Genomic DNA, 26,473 nt, shown 5'->3' with positions numbered 1-26,473 from the left:
GGAGTGCCAATCAGATTTTCCTTGGTTGGTCATGGGTGATTTTAATGTGATTCGAATGGATACTGAAAGAATTAGTGGAAATCCAAGACCACTGTTACCTATGATGGAGTTTAATGATTGCTTACATCATTGTGGTCTCTTTGATTTATCAAACACAGGCTCACGAATGTCGTGGTGCAATGGCTATGAAGGGGTGGCTCGTAGTGGGGCTAAGCTTGATCGTGTTCTTATTAATAATCGTTTTTCCAACCTATATGGTTCGACTCAATTCAAATATCTGAGTCGGAAATCATCAGATCATAGCCCTATGGTGGTGTATACAAATACGTCTTTCTCTCCGTATGACCCTACCCTACTTCGGTTCTTAAATATGTGGAGCTTGCATGATATGTTTTTGTTGTACGTTAAAGATGTCTAGATCAGGAATGACTCGGCCTCGGTTCTTCTGAAACTTGCTATTTGCCTTAAGAGAACTAAAGTTGCATTACTTGCATGGAATAAAAATGTCTTTGGGAGAGTGGAAGAAAATTTAAAAGCTCTTGAGGAAAGGATGGAATATATAGAAAATCAACTAAAAACAGGTTTTACTGAGGACGTCGAAGCTGATTACTTGACTACCAAGGTGGAGATTCAGGTGTGAGAGAAGAGGGAAGCATCTCGCTTAGGACAAATTGCGAAAAAAAAATGGTTGACTGAGGGGGATCAAAACTCTAAATTCTTTCATTCAGTTATCAATCAAAAACGGAATAAGAGTTATATAGATCGTATGATGGGAGGATATTGGAGGGTGCAGAAGCAATTCATAATAAGGCAATTGTTTTTTTATAGAATTTTCTTTCAGAGTCTAATGGTTGAACCATGCGATTTCTTCGAGTTAATTGAAAGACAAATTTTAGATGTTGATAAAAATTTACTCTGTGTTGATCTGATATAAGAAGAAGTTAAAAGAGCGGTGTTCTTTATTCCCAAAGAAAGCAGTCCGGGACCGAATGGATTTGGATCTAAATTTTATAAATCTTGCTAGGACATTGTAAAAAAAGATCTCTTGGATGCGGCAATGGATTTTTTTCAGGGCACTACTCTTTCCAAGTTTTTTTCCTCTTCATTTATTGTTTTAATTTCAAAGGTGGATAATCCTTCTAACTTTGATAAATTCCGGCCTATTAGTTTATGCTCTGTGGCTTATAAAATTTTTTCCAAGATTCTTGTTTTTAGACTAATCAAGGTTGTTGATAAGTTGGTCTCGCATGAACAAGACGCTTTTATTCTTGGGCGAAGTATTTTTGAAAATATTACATTAGCTCAAGACATGGTTCAGTCTTTGCACAAAAAAAAAATACCTGGCGGTAATGTGATGATAAAACTAGATATGGCTAAGGCTTACGATAGAGTGAATTGGAATTTTTTTCTAGAAGTACTTAAGGCTTTTGGTTTCTCTAAGAGGTTTTGCAAGCTCATAAAAAATTGCGTGGAGTCTCCATGGTTTTGTGTTTTGATGAACGGAACCTTTAAAGGGTTTTTTCAATCTACGAGAGGCTTGTGGCAAAGGGATCTACTATCTCTTTATTTATTCATCATAATGGAGGAGGTTTTGACAAGGTTGCTTAGGAAAAACTATGAGACTAGTTGGATTGGTAAATTTAATCATCCGATTGGGACCCTAGTGGTTTCGCATTTGTTATATGCGGATAATATTCTTATTTTTGCGAATGGTGGGAAGAGGTCTATGAGAAATTTAGTTTACGCTATGGAAAGGTATGAGAAGTGGTCGGGTAAAAAAATCACTAAGACTAAGTTTGCGTTATTCCTCTCAAAATACATCACTCCCGCTAGGAAGTGTGGTTTATTGAGAATCACGGGTTTCATGGAAGGTAAATTCCCTGTTTCATATTTGAGTGCGCCTTTGGTGTTTGGAAAATTGTCTTCTAGGACATTGAAGCCTCTTATGGAGAAGATTAGAAAGAAAATTGTAGGGTGAAAATCTAAGTTGCTCTCGTAAGGTGGAAGATTGATTTTATTAAGACATGTGTTGTCTAGTATGCCTATTCATTTGATGTCTGTTATTAAGATTTCACAAGTCACATATTCTCGCATTAACTCTCTTCTTTCAAATTTTTTATAGGGAGAGGTGAAAGATAAAAGGAAAATTCATTGGCACTCTTGGGGGACAATTTGTAAACCTACCTCAGAAGGGGGTCTGGGCTTGAGAGATCTTAAAAAAGTTCAGAAATCTCTACTCATGAAATTTGCCTTCAGATTGCTCACTTCTAATAATCTGTGGGCAGATTTTTTTAGAGTTAAATATTGCAGAAATGATCATTTATTAATCAAGAAAGGGAGACCAAATGACTCTTGGTTTTGGAAATCAATTATGGCCATCATTTTAGAAGTTATGGATAATGTTAAAATTTTGGTGAGAGGTGGGAACTCTTCCTTTTGGTTCGATAGGTGGCTGTCATCAAGCCCGTTATTTGTGAGCACTGAGGATACACTGAACAAGAAACTATATATTGAGGATTGCTGGCTAAATAATAATTGGAACTCTGATTTAGTACGAGAATTGGTTGGTACTGATAAAACAAGGGAAATTTTGCACTAGGTGCCGTCGGGTAAAATTGGGCAAGATATTTTTGTCTGGAAGCCTGCCCCGGACGGTAATTTTTCTACAAAAATAGCTTGGGAGGCAATGAGGAGCAGAAGTGATAATTTTGTGTGGAATGACTGGTTTTGGCATTCTTTATTGCCCAGAAGAATCTCAATGTATTTATGGAGAGACTAGTTGAGATGCTTGGCTGTAGATGATAAAATTCAAACCAAAGGAATATCGATGACTTCGGTTTGTGATTGCTGCGTTCAGAGAAGTCAGGAAAACATTGATTATATTCTTTCTTTAGGAGAGATGGCTTAAGAGGTTTGGCGTCGGGCTAGTGTGGCATTGGGGATTCTTTCCAACGATCTCTTCCTTGGAAAAATAAAATGGCAAATTGGGTCCACTATGCAAAAAAATCGTCTATTAAAGGTATTTTAATTGGGTTGATTCCATGTTTGATTATGTGGTGCCTCTGGAATCGAAGATGTAAAGCGAGAATGGAAGGAGTTTATTAAAGTGTAGATCAGATATGGAGAAGTGTTCGATTCTGGGTTAATTTTATTGCTAAAAGCACCATTTCTTTGCAAAAATTGAAGAAGTCGTACATTAAGATTTTGAATGAGTTTCAAATTAAGCATGTTAAAAGGTATCTAGGTTCGATAAATTAACCTAAAAGCTTTATGTATCCATATTGAAATTATTTGAAGTACTTACATGAAATTTCCTATAGACTCTTTCAAAATTTCAATTCTTGAATTCCTTAAGGCCTTATACTTGCTTCATCTTTCTTTGAGCTTTCATCAAGTTCTCTTTAATCCTCTTGCTCTCATGATATTCAAACTTTATTTTTGAATCCATGCTTTAAGTTTTGTATTGATCATCCTTTTTTGAAATATAAGCTTTCATGAATCCTTCTGAACACTTGACCTTGTCTTTATCATTGAATCCTGAAATGACATCACTTAACCAAATATTTTAACTTCCACTTGTTTGTTAGCATAAAAATAGGATGTTAAGCTTTGTAAGGCCAACATGTCGGTCTAGAGACAGGTTAAAGAAGTTGATTAATAAGTTTAATGTTGGTTTGTTTGCTATTTTAGAACCTTTCGCGGCTAAGGAGATGATGGTAATGTTGGGTAGTTTTTTGAATTATCACCATTTTATATCGAATGAAAATTAGGGCAGTAAATTGTGGTTGTTTTGGAAGGATATGAATGCCTTTGAGGTGATTTCAATCATGACTCAGATGATTTCCAGGTGGTTCTTCAAGGATGGCCAAAGGATGTTGGTGAGTTTTGTCTATGCCAAATATTCTTATGTTGAAAGAAGAGAGTTATGGCGGCAATTGGAGGAGTGCCAAATTTCGGATTTTCCTTGGTTGGTCCTGGGTGATTTTAATGTTATTCCAACAGATGCCGAAAGAATTGGTGGAAATCGAAGACCACTATTACCTATGATGGAGTTTAATGACTGTTTACATCATTGTAGTTTTTTTTATTTATCAAACACAAACCCTTGTATGTCATGGCGCAATGGCCATGAAGGGGTGACTCGTAGTTGGGCTAAGCTTGATCAAGTTCTTATTAATAATTCTTTTTCCAACCTCTATGGTTTGACTCAATTCAAATATCTGAGTCGAAAATCCTCAGATCATAATCCCATGGTGGTTTATACAAATACGTCAGTCTCTTTGTATAACCCTACTCCATTTCGGTTCCTTAATATGTGGAACTCATATGATTTGTTTTTATTGTATGTTAAAGATGTCTAGATCAAGAATGACTCGGCCTCAGGTCTTTTGAAACTTGTTATTCGTCTTAAGAGAACCAAAGTTGCTTTACGTGCACGGAATAAAAATATCTTTGGGAGAGTGGGAGAAAATCTACAAGCTCTCGAGGAAAGGATGAGATCTCTATAAAATCAGTTGCAATTAGGTTTTTCTGAGGAGGTCGAAGCAGATTACTTGACTACGAAGTTGGAGATTCAGGTGTGGGAGAATAGGGAAGCATCTCGCCTAGGACAAATTGAGAAAAAAAAAAAAAATGGTTGATTGAGGGGGATCAAAATTCTAAATTCTTCCATTCAGTTATTAATCAAAGGCGGAATAAGGGTCATATAGACCATATGGTTCTGAACGAAGGAAGGATATCAGATGGTGCGGAAGTAATAAATAATGAAGCCACTACTTTTTTTCAAAATCTTCTCTTAGAGTCTTCAGTGGTTGAACCTTGTGATCTCTTTGAGTTAATTCAAAGGCAGATTTCATATGCTGATAATAATTTTCTTTGCGCCAAACCAACGAAAGAAGAAGTTAACAGAGCGGTGTTCTCTATTCCCAAAGAAAGTAGTCCGGGACCAGATGGATTTGCCTTTGAATTTTATATATCTTGTTGGGACATTATTAAAAAAGATGTCTTGGATGCGGCAAAGAATTTTTTTCAAGGCACTCATCTTTCCACATTCTTTTCCTCTTCGTTTATTGTCTTAATTTTGAAGGTGGACAATCCTTCTAACTTTGATAAATTTCGGCTTATTAGTTTGTACTTTGTGGCTTACAAATTTTTTTCCAAGATTATTGTTTTTAGGCTAACTGAGATTGTTAATAAATTGGTCTCGCATAAGCAAGGTGCTTTTATTCCCGAGCGTAGTATTTTTTGAGAATATTACGCTTGCACAGGAAATGGTTCATTCTTTGCACAAAAAAATGATTGAAAGCAATGTGATGGTAAAATTAGCTAAGCCTTATGACAGAGTGAATTGGAATTTTCTTTTGGACGTTCTTAAGGCTTTTGGATTCTTTGAGAGGTTTTACAAGCTCATAAAAAATTGTGTGGAGTCCCCATGGTTTTCCATTATGATGAATGGAACCTTTAAAGGGTTTTCTCAATCAACTAGAGGCTTGCAACAAAGGGATCCACTTTCTCCTTATTTATTCATTATAGTCAAGGAGGTTTTAACAAGGTTGCTTAAGAAAAACTATGAGACAGGTTGTATTGGACAATTTAATCATGCGATTGGGGCCCTTTTGGTTTTGTATTTACTTTATGTGGATGATATTTCTTATTTTTGAAAATGGTGGGAAAATGTCTATTAGCAATTTGGTTCACACTCTTGAGATGTATGGGAAGTGGTCGGATAAAAAAAATCAGCAAGACAAAGTCTGCGTTATTCCTTTCGAAATGCATTACTCCTGCTCGGAAACGTGATTTATTGAAAATCACGGGTTTCATGGAAGGTGAATTCTCAGTTACGTATTTGGGTGCGCCTTTGGTTTCTGGAAAATTGTCTCCTAGGATCTTGGAGCCTCTTATGGAGAAGATAAGGAAGAAAATTACATGGTGGAAATTTAAGTTGCTATCACAAGGTGGAAGATTGATTTTATTAAGACGTGTTGTCTAGCATGCCGATACATTTGATGTCGGTTATTAATGTTTCGTAGGTCACATTTTCTCGCATCAACTCTCTTCTTGCTAATTTTTTATGGAGAGAGGTGGACGTTAAAAGGAAGATTCATTGGCGCTTTTGGGGGAAAATTTGTAAATCTACTTCGGAAGGGGGTATGAGCTTGAGAGATCTTAAAGAAGTTCAAAAATCTTTTTTAATGAAATTTTCTTTCAGATTGCTCACTTCTAATAATCTATGGTCATGTTTTTTCAATGCTAAATATTGTAAAAATAATCATTTATTAATAAGGAAAGGGAGACCAAATGAATTATATTTCCGCACTTTATATTTACCGCACGTGTATGTTATTATGTGAATGATGCGCTTAATTTAAATTTCCGTATATTATATTTATCGGCGTATTTGGAACTGCATAGAAAAACCTTAGGTTGTAATATTATGCTAACATCTAGTTCAACATAGGAGAAAAGTTTAAAATTCCAATTCACCCCCCTTTTTGGGAATACACCAATTCTAACAATTGGTATCAGAGCCTTGTTGCACTAGACTCAACCGTTATTGTAAAAAGATCGCATTGGCTCACTTTGGTATATCCCCATTCGGTGAGGGGCGGTCACTTTCCAGTCCTCCATTATTTTGTGGTGTCGATTACACCACGTAGAAAGTTAGAATGACCATATTTTTGAAATCTATGGACTGGAGGGTCTGATTTGTGACTGTTAAAGGAAGATGTGCACAAATAAATGAGAATGATTTTAATATGATTAATTCTAATGCCATGGACATGTTATATCTTGCGTTAGATGCTAATATTTTTGTTGAGTTTGTTTCATGTCAGACTGCAAAAGAAATATGTGATGAACTAGAAAAGAAATATGGAGAATCCCAGGAGAAAGAGATCACTTCGAATGCTCCGAGTTCAAAAGATTAGGAGGAGGTAAATCATAAGCATATAACATTTACAATCAATGAGGTATATGATTCCCATTCTATCTCTTTTGATGATCCCTGTGCTTAATGCTATGTTGTGTCACATGCTGAATCATTTATTGAACATAATGATAGTTCTGTTAATATTGCATGTGATGATTCATCTGTTGAATCCTATAATATATTTTGTGGTGAATCTTCAAATATTCTTGTGATGTTGATGGTATGAATGAATGCAATGATTCATGTGTCTTTCAATTTGAGAAATCATGTGATGAATCTTTTGATGAGATGCCTTTATATGGAATACTAGAAAAGACATTATTTAAAATGCATAGAATTCTAGTTGAGATATCAAAGAAGAAAACATTTTTGAAAGATGAAAATGAAAAGGTGGCAAAGCACTTAAATGATTTGAAGGAATATCGAGCTACACTAGAAAGGAGAAAAATGGAGAAGGTTTTAAAAATCATTTGCTTAGAAAGAAAAAGTAAAAATTATTCTAAAATGTTTTTCAAATCCCCAAGTGATAAAGACAACCTAAACAACCCCTTCAGACCTAAAAAGAAAACTCGTTTCAAAAAGGGTTCAGGTTGCTTACATAGAACCAACAGTCTAGCCTCACTGAAGAAAAATGGAATAAATAAGCAAAATCCTTTATGTATATTCAATACCTGCTTATTTTGCAAAACTGTGTGGCACATATGGTTTAATTGCTTACTTAGAAGTGCTAGAGGCTTAGAAAAGGAAATGAAATGGATAATCAGCGAAGCAAACCCCGTAGGACTTAAGGAAAAACGGATTCAAATAGAAACTGTATTCTAGTTATTTTTCCTTTGTTCCTAGGTTTAGGGGTTGTAATTATTGTAGGATTGGGAAGTGATTGATGCTTAAAACGAAACTCTTAGTATACACACTCACTAAGCCATCTTGTTATACTAAGACCTTTTATCCACTTCCAAATGAGCATGACATCTATACCTAGTACTTAATTCCAAATGCTTAACCCATGCCAAAATGAAAATCACAAAAGTTAAGCAATTGTTATCCACTGCATAAGTTTGTTGTAACGACCCGAAAAATAATGGTATTTAAATAATAAAAGAAAGGGAAATGAAAACTGGAAATAGAAGGAAGCAGTCGACGAAGCGTTTGTCGACGACATTGCATTTTGGAAAGGATAAATCCAGAGGAAATTTTCAGCTCCTCGTTGACGAATACAGGGGACTCGTCGATGAAGGTATAATAGAAGCTCGTCGACGAGGATTGGAGTTCGTCAATGAATTTTCTATAGGACTTGTCGACGAGGTGACGTGACTCATGAACGAGGAAATACCGAGAGGATGATTTTGGGTTTTCTGAATTTCGTCGACGAAGGGGAGAGTTCATTGACGAATTTTGTATTGACCTCGTCGACGAGGTGACGTGACTCGTCGACAAAGGCTATAGTTTAAATAGGCCTAAAGTTCATTTTCAACTGAAATTTTTTTGCGCATATCATTTCTCTCTCCTACCCTTCGGTCCCTCCTCATTTTCTCTTCGATTTCGGGCCGGATTTCCACCAGTTCGACTATCTGAAGCCGCCACGATGCTTCTGGGGAAAGTTCTTTGCAAGTTTGCAAGAGCGGATCGTCGGTGGGGCTGAAGTGGAAAACATCCCAAATCCAGGGTAAGACTTTCTACTCAATATTTGAATTTTTGACAGTTGTAGAAAGTGTTATATGCGTAGAAATACCGAACTTTAGTTTTGGGGAATGTTGTTTCTAGGGTGTTGAGTTGGGAACCCTGCGGGTGCGGGATAAATTTTCTTAGGGGCTTTTTAGGAATCAGGTAAGGGGATAAACTAAGCTAGTTCTTTTTTAGAAAATGTATGTATATATATAGCATTTGATTTCTGGAAAGTAAATATGTTCATATATATGATTTATATTTGAGAAAACACTGTTGAAAATGATGGTATGTTGAATATGCGGAAAACCTATTAGTGTGGCATGAGTATAAATTGTTATGAAATACTGTTTTCTGGAAATGTGATTAAGATACGAATTTTTATAATGGAAAATTGGCGTACGAGCTGAGATTTTTATATGATTTGCCAGCGTATGAGCCGAGCTATGTGTATGATTTGCCAGCGTACAGGCTGAGCTATGGATATATTTTGTCGGTATACGGGTTGTGCCATGGATGTTATTTTCCAGTGTACGGGCTATGCTATGATATGATTTGCTCATGTACAGGCCGAGCTATGAATGTGATTTGCTAGCGTATAGGCTGTGTTATGATTTGCCGGCGTATGGGCCGAACTATGATAAAATGTGTAATATCGGCGTATGAGCGATGATTTTCATGATACACATATATATGCAAAATGATATGATTGATTTGATATTTAATGATATGAAATATCTATATATCATAGTTTCAGTATACGTTATATGATATCAGAACCTGGTTGGCTTGGTCTAGGCTGGCACTTGTACGATACCGTTGCTAGGTGTCCATGGTCTTCGTGATCATGATATTTGTGTTAATGTCACTGTACGGAGTGGTGTGAGATTGGATGGTCGATGTGATTTTTAAGAAGTGTGTGAGCGCCCCTGGTGTACAGATCAGGTCTGGCAGACCCATTATACTTACAGACTGTACTTTTGACTTGGCAATGGTCAGCCAACCATTGTTAGGTCTCGCCTTCGAGCCACACAACCCAGTCATGTAGGGGTAATACATGACAACAGCCAGTTAACCTATCAGAAATGTTTTTGTAGTATATTTTATGAGATGAATTATGATTATGAAAGTGCAGTATGTTCTGCCATGTTATGATGATATACATATGCTTTTCCAGATATGACATAACAGTTGTTAAATATGTTTCTATACGATATATGTATATCACGAAATACTCATGTTGCCACATACTAATATTAGTTTATTTCCCTTACTGAGAGGTGTCTCACCCCTAAATTTTATAAACTTTTCAGAAGCCCCTGATAGGAGAGCGGGTAAAGCCCCGCTGATCTAGTACAGTAGATCTGCCCTTCCAGAAGGGTAAGTATTTTGATAGGGTCTGATGTATTTTGTGGAGATGACTCTAAAATATATTTTTGGGTTAAGTGTTGTGTATATATGTATACAGTGATTGTAGTTACTCTGGTATTGTGATGTATGATATAATGAAATGTATATGATTGTATGTTTCCTGCTGCTTAGGCTTTCATTTTGTGTTCTGATGTATCCCTGGTACCCATGGGTCCAGGTGAATTATGATCTGCTGAGATTTGTGATATTGATTTTATTATATTTTGAAAAAAAAAAATATGAAAATTAAGCAGGTCGCCACAGTTTGGTATCAGAGCTTAGGTTGTTAGGTTCTGTAGACTTTAGAATGTAGTAGAAACAATACCAGAGTTTAGGAAATGATTTGGGGTTTTGTTCTATAGTCTAGAGGCAGGACTTCCATGGTAGTTTCTGTGTTTTTCCTGGGGTGACGATTTCAGGAAAACCATAGTAAGCTATTATCAGGTTGTGTTCCTAGAATGTAGGACTGGGGATTAGAAATGAGTTAGAAATGTTGAGACAGGTGGTGAGGATAGGATTTCTGAGTTGCGTTTGTTGCTTTCAGGATGGATCCAAGAGGAAATAGTACCCATGCGAGTGGTAGTGATGGAGCAGGACCATCAGGTGCAGCTGGGACCGACTCTAATGCGGTATTACGTAGCGTGGCTTAGCAACTTATGACTGAGATCGCTAGGAGCTCGAGGGAGGAGGGTGGTCTATCTGAAGGCCTTGGATGCACCATAGAAAAGTTTACAAAGATGAACCCTCCGACATTCTCAGGTGGAGTTGATCCTGTAGCCGTCGAGAACTGGATGCAGGAGACCGAGAAGGTCATGGTTGTATTGCAGTGTACTGAGGAACAGAGGGTCCTCTTTGCCACCTATAGACTAACAAGAGAGGCCGAGAGGTGGTGGATTGCGGTGAGACTATTGGAGCAGCAGAGGGTGACTCTAATAGCCATGTCATGGGACCGGTTTAAAGAATTGTTCTTTGATAGATATTTTCCAACTACTGTCAAGAAAGTTAAGGTAGAAGAGTTCCTGAGTTTGAAGCATGGACAGTATCCATTCAGCAGTATGCGGCGCATTTCATCGAGCTCTCTCGTTTCGCCTCGTATATTGTTCTTGATGAAGTGAAAAAGGCGAGGTTGTTTGAGAGAGGCTTGAGGCGGAGTATATTCAAGCAGGTGGTGGTGCTGTGGATCCAGGACTTTGTTGAGTTGGTTGACAGGGCGGCCTTGGCAGAGATTGGTGAGCGTCTTGATGCAGAAGAGCAGGGACAGAGAAAAAGATTTGCATCTACCGGCTACCAGCAGGGTTATAGACCGGGTCAGTGGAGGAGAGGAAACCATGGCAGAGGGTGGAGACAGGAGACAGGAGGACGTGAGGTGCAGACAGGAAAGGATCCTCCAGTCTGTCAGACTTGTGGTAGGAGGCACTAGGGAGAGTGTCGAGCTGGTGGAGTGGTGTGTTATCGCTGTGGTAAATCGGGGCACATGGTGCGAGACTGCCCTACCCCATCAGATGCAGTTCCAGCTCCCAGACCATACTGGGGAGGTTATCAAGTGCCACGTGGGGGCCATCAGAGGAATACGGCTCCAGCCAGGGTGTTTACTCTGACGCCGGGTGAGGCTGAGATGGTAGGTGATGTGGTGAAATATATGGTTATTATGCTTTTTTTTAAAGTTATTGCATTATTTGATTCAGGAGCTACACACTCGTTCGTGTCTTCGGGGTGTGTTAAATTATGTGGGGCTAAAACACAATCATTAGATGTTGAATTGTTGGTATCTACACCGACTGGGTCAGTAGTGAGATGTAGTAGGGTGCTCCGAGGTTATCTAGTTGATATTCAAGGAAAGACTTTATCTGCTGATCTGATAGTGCTAGACATGCACGGTTTTGATGTTATTTTTGGCATGAATTGGCTAGCAGCTAATTTTGCCAGTATAGATTGCCGAGCACGAGAGGTGATATTCAGATCTCCGGGGGAAGCAGAATTTAAGTTCGTAGGGTCGCGAGTGCAATCCCCGCCTCAGCTAGTTTCAGCTATTCAGGCCAGAAGACTACTACTGAGTGGTTGTCAGGGGTTTGTGGCTGTTGTGAAGGAGATGTCGGAGAATGAATTGAAACTCGCTAGCACGCCTGTAGTAAAGGAGTTACCAGGTTTGCCACCTAATCATGAGGTAGATTTCTCTATTGATCTACCTTCCGGTACAGCGCCGATTTCTAAAATACCTTATCGAATGGCGTTAGAAGAATTGACAGAATTGAAGAATCAGTTGCAAGATTTGCTTGATAAGGGCTTCATACGACCCAGTGTATCTCCGTGGGGAGCTCCAGTTTTATTTATGAAGAAAAAAGACGGGGCTATGAGGATGTGTATAGACTATAGGGAGATTAATAAAGTGACAATCAAGAACAAGTATCCTTTACCCCGTATCGACGATTTGTTTGACCAGCTTCAGGGTACACGAGTGTATTCGAAGATTTACCTCAGATTCGGCTACCATCAGGTAAAAGTGAAAGCAGAAGACGTCTCAAAGACGGCCTTCAGGACTAGGTACGGGCATTACGACTTTCTTGTTATACCGTTTGGTTTGACAAATGCTCCTGCGGTATTTATGGACTTGATGAACAGAGTCTTCCATCAATACCTAAACCAGTTTGTTATTTTTATTGATGATGTACTGGTCTATTCGAGGAGCTATGAGGAGCATGAGACGCACTTGAGGTAGGTTTTGCAGACACTTCGGGAAAAGAAGTTGTACGCCAAGTTCAGTAAATGTGAATTCTGGCTTGAGAAGGTCGTGTTCTTGGGGCTTGTTGTATCTGGAGACAGTATTTTTTGTGGATCCTAGTAAGATTGAGGCAGTAGTGAATTGGGCTAGATCGAGAAATGTCTAGGAGATCAGGAGTTTCTTGGGGCTAGTTGGGTATTATCTTCGTTTCGTTGAGGGATACTCAGCTTTGTCAGGACCTTTGACACGACTGATGAGAAAGAATGTCAGATTTGAGTGGGACGATAGCTGTGGGCAAAGTTTTCAAGAACTGAAGCAAAGATTAGTTACAGCACTAGTATTGGTTATCCCATAAGGGGGTGAGGGGTATGTCATTTACAGTGATGCGTCCTTGAAGGGACTTGACTGTGTATTGATGCAGCATGGCAGGGTAGTGGCGTATGTGTCTAGGAAGTTGAAAGAATATGAAAAGAATTACCCTACACATGATCTTGAATTGGCTGTAATGGTACATGCATTGAAAATTTGGAGGCATTACCTTTACGGCAAGCAGTGTGAGATCTTCTCCGACCATAAAAGTTTGAAGTATTTTTTCACATAGAAGGAGCTGAATATGATGTAGAGAAGATGGTTGGAACTTATTAAAGACTTTGACTGTACCATCAGTATCACCCTGGGAAGGCAAATGTGGTAGCTGATGCGTTGAGCAGGAAGACCATGAGCCGAGTGTTAGCAACTATGGAGATTCAATATCCAACCTTGATGGATCTGGAGAGACTCGGCATAGAGATGGTAGAGAGTGATCCTCTAGTGTGTATTGCCAGCCTAGTAGTACAACCTACTCTGTAAGAAAGAATTAAAGCCGCTCAAAAGGAAGACCCAGAATTAGCAGAGGTGATGGATAGAGTACAGAATGGTCAGGGGAAGGAATTCCGTATTACAGATGACAGAGTTTTGCGGTTCCATTTCAGATTATGCGTTCCTACTGATACTGAGATCAGGAAGACTATTTTAGAGGAGGCTCACAGATCTTTGTATACAGTTCATCCCGGTAGTACGAAGATGTACAGAGATCTGCGAGAGTCGTACTGGTGGAGTGGTATGAAGAGAGAGATCGCTGAGTATGTAGCCCAGTGTTTGACGTGCCAGCAGGTAAAGGTTGAGCACCAGAGGCTGGCAAGGCAGTTGCAGCCGTTATTTATCTCAGAGTGGAAGTGAGATCATATATCTATGGACTTCGTGTCAGGACTACCGACGACATTACATGGTTAGAATGCCATCTGGGTGATTGTTGACCGTTTGACTAAAACCGCCTATTTTCTCCCTATCAAGATAAGCTACTCCCTCATCCGTTTAGCGGAGATCTACATTCAGGAGATAGTTCATTCTCATGGGGTGCCAGTGTCAATTGTGTCAGATCGAGACTCGCGTTTTACATCACGTTTCTAGAGAAGCTTACAGGAAGCTTTAGGGTGTCAGCTATCTTTCAGCATGACATTCCATCCTCAGTCAGACGGGCAAAGTGAGAGGACGATACAGATACTAGAAGATATGCTCCGAGCGTGTGTATTAGATTTTGGGGGTAGTTGGACTCAGTTCATGCCACTAGTAAAGTTTGTGTATAATAATAGTTATCAAACTAGCATTGGCATGACACCTTTTGAGGCTTTATACGGTAAGAGATGTCATTCTCCTATATTTTGAGATGAAGTAGGTGAGCGGCGAGTAGTGGGGCCGGAACTTGTGCAGCAAGCGTGTGATAAGGTTCGGCTTATCAGGGACAGGATTAGTGCAGCTCAGAGCCGACAGAAAAGTTATGTTGATAATCGCCGCAGGAATCTAGAATTTGATGTGGGTAATCATGTGTTTTTGAAGATAGCTCCGTTGAAAGGGATTATGCGATTTGGGAAGAAGGGTAAACTTAGTCCTAGGTTTATCTGTCCATTTGAAATTTTAGACAAAGTGGGACAGGTAGCCTATAGTCTAGCTTTGCCACCTGTGTTGTCTAGGATCCACGACGTATTCCATATTGCTATGTTGAGAAATAACGTCTCAGATCCTTCTCATATCATCAGTTATGATGAATTAGAACTTAGTGATTCACTGGTGTATGAGGAGGTACCAGTACAGATTTTGAATAGGAAAGTACATGAGCTACGTAATAAGAAGATTCCTCAGGTAAAAGTTTTGTGGAGGAATCATGCGGTAGAAGAAGCTTCTTGAGAATCCGAGGAGCAGATGAGACAAAAGTATCCGCATCTATTCTAAGAAGTTTGATTGGGTAAATGTAAGTAGTTAGGTAGTATTTCTTTTGCAGGTACATATAATGGTTTAATTAGTGTAACATTTTAGTTTTGGGAGAATTTTTCTTTTGTATATGTAACCTCCCAGGACTCGGTATGTAACCATGGTATTCTTTCGCCATAAGTGAGGGTAAGTAATTAAATAAGTAGACCCTTTTTTGGTTAATGGATGACGAGTTACGTGAACAATAAATTTCAAGAACGAAATTTTATAAGGAGGGGAGAATGTAACAACTCGAAGAATAATGGTATTTAAATAATAAAAGAAAGGGAAATGAAAATCGAAAATAGAAGGAGGCAGTCAATGAAGCGTTCGTCGACGACATTGCATTTTGGAAAGGATAAATCTCGAGGAGTTTTTCAGCTTCTCATTGACGAATATAGGGGACTCATCGACGAGGGTATAACAGGAGCTCGTCGACGAGGATTGGAGTTCGTCGACGAATTTTTTATTGACCTCGTCGACGAGGTGACGTGGCTCATCGACGAAGGCCACAGTTTAAATAGGCCTAAAGTTCATTTTTAGTTGAAATTTTTTTGCGCAGATCGTTTCTCTCTCCTACCCTTTGGTCCCTCCTCCTTTTCTTTTTGATTTTGGGCCAGATTTCCATCGGTTCTATGATCTGAAGCCGCCACGACTCTCATTGTAAAGTTCTTTGCAAGTCTGCCGGAGCGGATCGTCGGTGGGGCTGAAGTGGAAACCATCCCAAATCCAAGGTAAGACTTTCTACTCAATATTTGGATTTTTGACAGTTGTAGAAAGTGTTATACGTGTAGAAATACTGAACTTTAGTTCTGGGGAATATTGTTTCCAGGGTGTTGAGTTGGAAACCCTGCGGGTGCGGGACATATTTTCTTAGGGGCTTTTTAGGAATCAGGTAAGGGGATAAACTAAACTAATTCTTTTTGAGAAAATGTATATATATATATATATATAGCATTTGATTTCTGGAAAGTAAATATGTTCACATATATGATTTATATTTGAGAAAACACTGTTGAAAATGATGGTCTGTTGAATATGCGGAAAACCTGTTGGTGTGGCATGAGAAGAAATTGTTATGAAATACTATTTTCTGGAAATGTGATTATGATACGGATTTTTATAATAGAAAATCGGTATACGGGCCAAGATTTTTATATGATTTGCCGACGTACGGGCCGAGCTATGTGTATAATTTGCCAGCGTACGGGCTGAGTTATGGATATATTTTGCCAGCGTACGAGCCTAGCTATGATAAAATGTGTAATACTGGCGTATGGGCTGATGATTTTCATGATACACGTATATATGCAAAATGATATGATTGATTTGATAATTAATGATATGAAATATCCATGTATCACAGTTTTAGTATACGTTATATGATATTAGAACCTAGTTGGCTTGATCAAGGCTAGTACTTGCATGGTACCGTTGCTATGTGTCCATGGTCTTCGTGATCATGATATTTTTGTTAACGCCGCTATACGGAGTGGTGTGAGATTGGATGTTCGATGTGATTTTTAAGAAGTGTGTGAGCGCCCTTAGTGTACGGACCAAGTCTAGCAGACCCATCAGACTTACAGACTGTACTTTTGACTTGACATTGGTCGGCCAACCATTGCTAGGTCCCGCCTTCAAACCACACAACCCAGTCATGTGGGGGTAATACATGACAACAACCAGTTAACTTACCAGGAATGTTTTGTAATATATTTTATGAGATGAATTATGATTATGAAAATACAGTATGTTTTACCATATTATGATGATGATGATATATATATATATATATATATATATATATATATGCTTTTCTAGATATGACATAATAGTTGTTAAATATGTTTCTATACGATATATGTATATCACGTAATACTCATGTTGCCACATACTAGTATTAGTTTATTTCCCTTACTGAGAGGTGTCTCACCCCTAAATTTTATAAACTTTTCAGGAGCCCCTGATAGGAAAGCGGGTAAAGTCCGGTTGATCTAGTACGGTAGATCTGCCCTTCCAGAAGGGTAAGTATTTTGATAGGGTCTGATGTATTTTGTGGAGATGACCCTAAAACATATTTTTAGGTTGAGTGTTGTGTATATATGTATACAGTGATTGTAGTTACTTTGGTATTGTGATGTATGGTATAATGAGATGTATATGATTGTATGTTTCCTGCTACTTAGACTTTCGTTTTGTGTTATGATGTATCCCTGGTACCCATGGGTCTAGGGGGATTATGATTTGCTGAGATTTGTGATATTAATTTTATTATATTTGGAAAAAAAAATATGAAAATTAAGCAGGTTGCCATATTTGTGGTTTAGGGAATCCATCTCACACTATATACCATATAATCCTAAACCCATCCTTGGACTTTACAGCACTGAACAAGTAGAAGTCATCTCTCTAGGTGTAAGCACTAGTGGTTATAAGTTCCTAATCCGATAAGTGCTTGTCATAGGATATCATTCCTAATCAAAATTATAGGCATCCATTAAGGGAGTGTTCCCTTTTTATTTAGATTGTAATTCCTTTAATTTTGATTTATCTCACCCATAGGAAATCCTTACCCAAACCACAATCATATTTGGTGAGGTATAACCTATTCCTTGATTTGTATCCTTGCTCCTCTATATCATCATTTATGAAAGATACTCTCCAATCACCAAAGAGCATTGTTTAAGAAAAGTCACATACTCCTTTGTGCTTGGTGCCAAAATAGTTAGGACTTAAAGGAAAGTACAGTTAAAGTAATTGCAAAATTGAGAAGTAATCTACGTTTAATAAGGCAAATCTTGGTACGTACCTCAATTGTGTAATATCTCTTCACCAAGAATCCCTAAGAATCATGTTTATGTTGCAACATATCAAATCTGAACCTACGGGAGAACTTTGGATCAAAATGAGGCAAAATAGGGAAAATTTACAATGCTCGGTTGACCGAGCATTGTATGAGTAAAATCTCTCGATCGACCGAAACTCGTTGACTTTGACCTTCCCAGTCAACCAAACCTCAGTGAACATATTTCCCACAGTCGACCGAAAGTTTCGATTTTCCCTTGGTCGACCGAACATGGATACAGTACTCCCTCTCGGTCGACCATCCATCTCAATTCAAATTCTCCCTAGTCGACCGAACAGTGTCGGTGCATGAAGAACTTGAATTGTCGGTCAACCGTATCTGCTTTTGATCGACCAAGCTGCAATATATATATATAATTTTCCTTTGATCAAAGCTCATTTGCGCGAAAATTTTGAGAAATCTTTCACCTTTCCTTGTTATTACCAAACAAACCTTGATTTTGTGTCTCACATTCTTCATCCATGGCACACCACAATAAGCACATTGAATCTCATGACTTGACACACGTTGAGGACGAGTACTTCATATCAGAACGGTGCAAGGTCAGATACATACGAGAGTTTCGTCCTAAGGAGGCGATACTGGGTAAGATCTTAGACTTAGAGTTCATGAATCAGTATTTTTCAAATATAATGGACATGTTTGAATATCAAGGCTGAAAAACATTTATTTCATATCAGCTTGGGGGTCACTACCCAACATACGTTAGGATGTTTTATGCGAATTTGGGTAATGATGAAAATGGGTACTTCTCCCGAGTATTGAGGACCGATGTACGTTTCAATGCACAGTACCTCTCAGATGTCCTTGATATTGACTGTGGAGATTTCGAGTACCGAGATGTGGTAAATTCTTGGATCCACGAACAGGAATTCACAATTGCCACATTTGCAAACTTAACCCTATCTGATCCAGGCACGGCCAGCTAAAACCATCCCCCATAGTATAGACAGTTTATGTTAGAGGTCAGAGTTGTGCACCACTTGATCACCTATAATATCTTGCCCAAGACAGGCTCTAGAGTGCACGTGTCTTTTCTAGACTGCTTTATTATGTGGTGTCTGTTTGCCTAGAAGAAATTAGATCTGTCCAACTTGATGATTCGATGGATGATGGCCAAAACGATTGGCCATTGAATTATAATATCGTATGGGGGGTATCCTGAACAAACTATTTAGATCCATTGGAGTCACACACTCAAATGTGGCTTCACTGAAGAGAAGACGACCTGCTGATATCTTCTCTGGCGTGACCCTGAGACTGATGGGGTATGAGCTCGTTGGCAACATTTGGTATTAAAAACAATTCTAGAAGGAATTCATTTATACAAATGACTTCATTATTTTAATGTGATTATTGAAAGTGAGTCGCGAATTGTTGTTGATTGGTTTCGAAAAGGTAGATGTACCTTGTGGTATTTTTGGGATTTTTGGAAGGACCTCGTGATAGAGTTAAAAGGAGTGAACTTCATGGTGATCCATCAATATAAGGAAGACAATAGTGCGACTGATTTTCTCGTTAGTGAAGCAGAAATGGGAAATAATGTCATCTACGAAAAATAACATCTTTTACCACGTTAAAAGTATCCTTCGGATGGATAGGTTGGATCTCACTTCTTTTCGTCATTAGTTTAACTTCTCAATTTTTGTTTGGTGGGTTTAGATTTTTTGATTGTATTTTATTTTTTTATTATTTTTTGATAGGTCTGTTTTGATTTGTTTCTTATTTAACATTTTTGGATTTGTAATCCTATTTTGGTTGATTGTTGGTATTATTTTTAGGAGGGCTTTAATTTATTTATCTGTAATGTTCCAATGCTTGTCTTATCATCACTGTATTCCTCTACCAAAAGTGAGGACATTTCAATAAAGTTTGCGTTTTAAGTTTAAAAAAAAAAAAAAATCCTATATATACACTTTCAAGTTTTTGCTCCCCATTTACCCAAGATTTAATGACACCCTATCCATGCCTATATATGCATGCACTCACACTCGAACATATATCTTTTCCTTAACTCCATAACCTAATAATATTATTAATGATACACAATCTGGTGGAATTGCTCTCCTAATTAGGTAGTGTCTTAAAAATAGCCAATCATTTATGATTGAATACTTATATTATTAAAAGAAAAAGGGCAAAAGACCTTAACAAAAAGACAAACACATTTTCTAAAATTTCAAAAATATCATGTTCTCTCAAAGGTTTGTCAAAAAAAAAAAAAAAAATACATATCTTCCCTCAAAACTTGCCTTTCTGCAAAATAAGCAAGAGATTTATGGTGTGTTTTTGAGAAGTTTATGAAAATTTTAAAATTTTAGAGAAGGTGTTGTCTTTTTGTCAAATCTCATAAAAGCAACCTAATATATATTATTGATTCCGAACTGGGGAATAATTAGCAGAGGAGGAGGAGTAAACCAAGTGCGATGAGCAATGAGAAGATCCTTGGAACATGAAGAGTTGAGCCGGTGAGAGCGACGAGGTGGAGGTGGAGTACTGGATTGACCTGTTGGATTTTTCGGAGGTGGGTTTGTGGCCCTCACTCCCTGCGGGAGGCGATTCATGGCGGATTTCCTTCAACAAGGCAACCACGTCCTTCATGGTGGGGCGGTCATGGGGGCGGGTGCTGGTGCAAAGGAGGGAGATCCCCACTGCTTGGAGCATTTCTTGGATGTGGGTATCCGGGTGGCCTTGGAGGGTCGGGTCAAGCATCTCCACCGGATCTCTCCTGCTCTTTAAGTGGTCTCGAACCCATTGGATCACGTGTTGCCCATCTTCTGGGAAAGATGGATCCACAGGTTTCTTCCCGGTTATGATTTCCAGTAGGACTACTCCATAGCTGTACACATCACTCTTCTCTGTAATTTTCAACATGCAGCCGTATTCTGCAAATAGCAAGAGAGGAACCGAACAGGAAGAAGAATCAAAGGAGGCCAAAAAAAAAAATCCAATTAAAAAAACATAAATAATTTGTGATAAACTCGTATGCTTGCAATATCAAAGTCATCATAATATGTAAAAATTAAAAACTAAAAACTGAGTATGATGCCACTAGCATTTTACAATAATAAACAAGAAGGGCGTAGCAAAATAATAATAATAATATACGTGAACGAAGACCCAAAAAAAAAAAAACTCACCCGGCGCAATGTAGCCATAAGACCCAGCGAACTGGGGGGTCGCCGAGAACGAGCCGCCGTCTTCCTCCACCAGCCTCGCTAGCCCAAAGTCAGCCAAGCACGCTTCGTACCGCTCCCCTAGCAGAATGTTGTGCGCCTTCACGTCCCGGTGGACTATCGGTGGCGCGCAGCCGTGGTGCAAATACGACAGCCCCTCCGCGACGCCCAGCGCTATCCTGAACCGCGTGTCCCACTCCACTAATCCTGCGCGCCCCTCGTGCAGCATCGACCCCAAAGTCCCGTTCGGCAAATAATCATAGAACAGCAGTTTGGTCTTCCGATTCGCTCCCCAACCCAACAGCCGAACGATGTTTCGGTGCCGGATTCGCGCCAGCGTGGCAATTTCCGACGAGAACGCCGCTGCCGAGATCTTCTCCGAGGCCCGGAATCTCTTCACCGCTACCGTAAACCCCGACGGAGTTGTCCATCGGTAAACGACGCCGGATCGGCCCCTCCCCACCACGTTGGCGGCTGTCAGGCATCGCGCCACGTCAGCAATTGACAGGTCAAATTTTTGGTACAACGTGACTTCCCAAGGTGGTCCCATTTCCACGTCATTGTCGCCGTTACAATCAAGGGACCCACCAAAATCACGACGCTGCCACTTGGATCCTATTATGATATATAGGGCCGCGAGGAGCAGTGCGCACGCGGCGCAGAGTAGCACTGCCATCACGGCCCTCGTGCTCGCCGAGCGTCGCGATGGGGCGCCGCCGTAGCCAGCGCACTGGTTGCCGGAGAGACAAAGGGAAGGGTTCCCGGCGAGGAAGATGACAGGGAGCTTCGCGAAGAAGGGCGTGTCCGGCACGTTCCCCGAGAAATTGTTGTCCGAGACGTTGAGGACTACGAGATTTTGGAGGCCCGCGAGATAACGGAGGTCGCCGGAGAGATGATTGTGGGATAGGTCAAGCACTCCGAGCTTATCCAAACCAGCGAACTCGGCCGGAATCTGGCCCGAAAGTCTGTTCCAGCTCAGATTTAGAGCAATCTCGAGCGACGGAATCTGACCCACGCTGTCCGCGATGTTCCCGGAGAGTTCGTTACCGCCCAGGTCCAACAGCTGAAGCTTCGTACACGAACCCAGTTGACTCGGAATTGTACCGGAGAATCTGTTCTTGCCGAGGACGAGTTTGGTGAGCGAACTCAATGAGCCGAGACTTGGGCTTAATGTCCCTTCGATGAGGTTGTCAGAGATGTCGAGTAGTTGGAGGGAAACAAGCTGTTTGAAACTCTCCGGCATGTTTCCGGCAATTGAGTTGGAATGCAGGTCGAGAAATGTCAAATTCCGGCAACCGGAGATCTCCGTCGGTATGAAGCCGGTGAGGCGGTTCGACCCGAGATCCAAGAAATTCAAGTTGCTCAAGTTTCCAATCTGAGGCGGAATCGCTCCGGCGAGCTTGTTGTTGCTCGCTCTGAATCGAATCAAGGAAGAGCAATTTCCAATCTCCGGCGGTATCTCGCCGGACAGATTGTTGGACAGGAGCAGTAGCTTGTTGAGGCTCTGGAGCTCAAAGATGCCACCAGGAATAGACCCCGTCAAGCTGTTCTGAGACAAATCCATGGCTTCCAGATTCCGGCAGGCCGATATAGACGACGGAATACTCCCCTCCAGCTTATTTGCCCACAAGAACAACAGTGTCAGATTCCTCAGTCGACCCAGTTCGGACGGTATCGTCCCGGTGATTTGATTGTTATCGAGTTCGATATGCGTGATTTCCTCACAATTCCCAATCTGGGTCGGGATTTGACCCGAAATCAGATTCGCGCTCAATTGAAGTTCCTGCAAGGCGGTCAAATTTCCAAGAGTCTCTGGAATGCCGCCTGTGAGCGAATTCATAGATGCGTCGATCACCAATAATTGGTTGCAGTTTCCGAGCTCCGGCGGGATTGTGCCCACTATGTTGTTCTGCCACAGAAGAAGGTTTTGGAGATTGGGGAGGTTTCCCAGCCGATTCGGAATCGACCCAGTTAGCGAATTCTCATACAAGTAGATATTTTGAAGGTTGGTGCAGTCGCCGAGCTGCGCAGGGATTGGACCGGAAAGAAGGGCGGTGTAGATTGCAAGTGTTTGGAGTTTCTTGAGGAGGCCAAGGCTCGGAGGGAGAAACCCTGAGAGGCTTGTCTCTGCAAGGCCTAACATGACTAAATTGGTGCAGTTGCCAATCTCTGGAGGCAGAGGACCTTCAAGGTTCTTGTTTCCTCCTGCTCTAAAACCCTCAAGCTTGTTCAATTTCCCTATTCTATTGGGTATTCTACCGCTGAGCTGATTGTCATATAATACCAGTGATTTCAGGTCCGTGAGGTTCCCAATTTCCACGGGAATCGATCCCTCGAGCTGGTTTGAATTGAGATGGAGCTCTTGGAGCATAATCAAGCTGCAAATCTCACTTGGTATTACACCACTCAAGGCATTGTCACTCAAGTCTAAGTGGGTGAGCTTGCGAAGCAGCCCCAGCTCTTTCGGGATCGAACCCGTGAGGTTCGTCCCCAACAGGATGAGCTTGTTTAAGGACATCAATGGGCTGAAATTAGATGGAACATTCCCAAGCAAGTCTACATACCTCAAGCTCAATTCCACCACTTCCCCATTGGAGTTGCAGGTGATTCCAAGCCATCCACATGGAGTTTCACTGCTGGAGTCCCAGCTGCTCAAGGCTTCGGGCGAACCGTCCAAGCTTTTCTTCCATAGAAGAAGTGTTTGGCCTTGTTGGTTGAGAGAGGAAGCCGTGAAGAGAAAGGGAATTAAGAGAAAGAAAGAGAGGGTTAGAAAGGAAGAGAGTGTCCATAGCTTCACAGGCATTACAGTACCTATGCTGCGAACTCCAATGAGTGGAACAGAAAGGAAGGTTTGAGCCTAGGGAGGAGGAACAACGGGAGAAACCAAATCATGTCTTGTGGGCTCTGTTTTTAAATGGGAGTATTAAACAAATTGAATAACCCAGAATCTCCGGATCCAAGAATTAACAGCTAGGCCATGATGTTTGTGCAGAGAGAAATGGAATTTTAAGATGGTGCTTTTGCATTTGTGTATGGTGGAGGAGAGGTGGTGGAGGGGAAGGGGAAGGGAGATGGCTGTTTTATTTAAAATAAAAAGGAGACATGGGAGAGCAAGTGACCTTGTCTGTATATTTTAGTGTATGAACTTTTATCCCTTCATGTGCTCTGGTAAGTTTGTAGTCAGTAATCTTTTCATTTTCTTCTGTATATTTTAGTGTATGAACTTTTATCCCTTCATGCGCTCTTGTATGTTGTCAGTAATGTTTTCCTTTTCTTTCTGTTTTCTCAGTGGGCGAGTGAGTGAAACAGTAGAGGTAAAACTGTCACCAGGAACTTCTGTATTCTGTCAGTGTAGTTGTGTTTGGGCAACTAGCATTGAGGAGGCTGACTCAGCCTTGTTTTGATGAGTGGACTTTCATGAGTCAACCAGGATTAAAGCCTTTGATGTATGTATTAACTTCTTGAAAAGAAATAGTTTCAATGAAGATAATGACTAAACTGGTACATTTAATCTGATTTGATAAATGAATTGCTATGTTATGGTATTGACTATTGAAGTTCAATTTGATCTGTTCTCAAAACCACCCTTTAAAAAGATGAAAAGGGGTTTGAAAATGTATTTCTATGTTGCGAATATGGATGTTACAAATATTTATGCGGGCAGTATTTTGTCCCAAGATGAGTTAAACTGCGTGTGGATCTGAGACACTGCTGAAACATATGGGTATGATCCCAGATGAATATGAACCTCTCCGAGATCTGTGAGTTATTATTAAAATGGTGTTTTATATATGCACGAGACACCAAAAATGGGAGATCAAATTGGAGAACCTGAGATCTTAATGGTTGAACAATTAGATATATGTCCCAAATCAGGCATCCTCTCTAATTTAATGTGATCCAATAATATAAATCCCATTAAGGTTTCTAATACAAAAATCAAATGTGTATGTCATGTGATGCCGCGTGACAACAGACCATACCTAAGCATCATTTGGGTTTTAATGATACTTCACCATAGACAGACCACTGAAAGCCTGCGTCCCGAGTCCTGACCATGCTGCGGGTTGATAATATTTTACTCAAATTGTCTTACAAGTGTTCATTGAGAATCTAGGAATGAAATAAGGGGTTTGCACATGTGTGTGTGTGAGAGAGAGAGAGAGAGAGAGAGGAGTAATTTTGAAGGGCTAAAACTTCCATGTTATAGGACAGCTTTTGTGAATGGAATTCCTCTTTTTTTTTGTCAATAGCAAAAGAGTGACAAAGGAAGAGACAAGCCCTCCCCATCAAAAGCAGGGGGAGTCCCCTACTGTACAACCCACCTTCACTACACTTTGACACAGACATTGAGCTTTTCCCTTAATCATGAACCCCTCTTCCTCTTTCTTATCATTACCTTCTGCCACTTCCAACCATGGAACTGAAATAATCTTTTACCATATATGCAAGAGCTTGAGTGGAAAAAAAGGCATTCTGATTGCTCTGTAAACTGTGAAATTCAAGTTAGAACATGTTACATGTGGTTGCTGAAACATAGCTGTTATAGTAAATGGGTCCCCTTAAGAGGAAACTTTGAGGACAAACTTTATGATAATTGATTAAATGACATTCCATCAATTGCATTGCATGGAGCTGGGCCTTTCCTAACCTGTTTACTATTTTGTTGGTGTCCAAAAGTGTCACAAGGACTTGACAGACGTGGTGAGCGCTTGGTTATTAATTTGATTATCTTTAGAGGCAAATCATGTATGAATAAATGGCCTAAAATGTATAATCGGCATGGTGAATGTCCTTTCGTTAGATTTATAATGGATTTGGTAGGCCTTAGACGGTAGCATTGATGGTACATTTATATCATAGTTTCAATGATTGTGTTCAATATATAAATATAAAACAAAAATTCTTTGTCTTCATGATTTATCGATTTACAATTCTCAGCTTTGGTGAATGAAAATTTTCCTGTGACAGAAATAGAGCTGGATTTCCTTTATGATTTCAGCTTAACTGTGTTCATCTGACGATGCTGGTGGTTGTTGCTATCTCTCGTACATATTATTGCAGTGCGAAAACAAAACTTTGGATCGATTCAATAAAAATTATATGTTTTGTTCCAATAGAAATGGATTTGACAATTCTTGGTGTCGAGTTAGAAGGCATTCATATCTACATTCTCAAGAATTCAATGAAATAATTACATTGGATTCGTTATGCGATCATTTCGAATTGAAAATTTCAAGATAAATCCTGTACATAATAGCAACAGATTCATTATACAATCATTTTGGGTGGAAGAAGGAATCATGTACACAAAAGAATACAGTTTCCTTAATTAACTCTCCCTCTGGAGGTCCCATATGAGATTAATTGGTCTGCTCATTTTTTTTATATGAAAACAGAAAAATATAATAATAGTCTAAAGA

General features: G+C 39.8%; 1 protein-coding gene across 1 annotated transcript; it reads right to left on the bottom strand.

The window, feature by feature from the left end:
- Positions 1–20,226: 20,226 nt before the first annotated feature.
- Positions 20,227–24,355, bottom strand: LOC131146558 (LRR receptor-like serine/threonine-protein kinase RGI3). Its single transcript, XM_058096227.1, has 2 exons — positions 21,015–24,355; positions 20,227–20,759 (listed from the first exon to the last, which is right to left on the bottom strand). The coding sequence occupies exons 1-2, from the start codon at positions 23,851–23,853 to the stop codon at positions 20,245–20,247; spliced, it is 3,354 nt and encodes a 1,117-aa protein (XP_057952210.1). The 5' UTR covers positions 23,854–24,355; the 3' UTR covers positions 20,227–20,244.
- Positions 24,356–26,473: the final 2,118 nt, after the last annotated feature.

This window comes from Malania oleifera, chromosome 13 (genome assembly GCF_029873635.1).
Source record: "Malania oleifera isolate guangnan ecotype guangnan chromosome 13, ASM2987363v1, whole genome shotgun sequence".
In the NCBI taxonomy this organism is placed as follows: domain Eukaryota; kingdom Viridiplantae; phylum Streptophyta; class Magnoliopsida; order Santalales; family Ximeniaceae; genus Malania; species Malania oleifera.
The sequence above is the reverse complement of the archived record's forward strand: the minus strand, read 5'-3'. Positions and strand labels throughout refer to the sequence as shown.

What these genes read in the sequence shown, in the direction of transcription:
- LOC131146558 (XM_058096227.1), bottom strand. Translation starts at nt 23,853, where the DNA reads ATGCCTGTGAAGCTATGGACACTCTCTTCCTTTCTAACCCTCTCTTTC. An exon ending in TTATGGCTACATTGCGCCGG is followed by an intron (nt 20,760 to 21,014) that starts GTGAGTTTTTTT and finishes TGCTATTTGCAG; the next exon opens with AATACGGCTGCATGTTGAAA.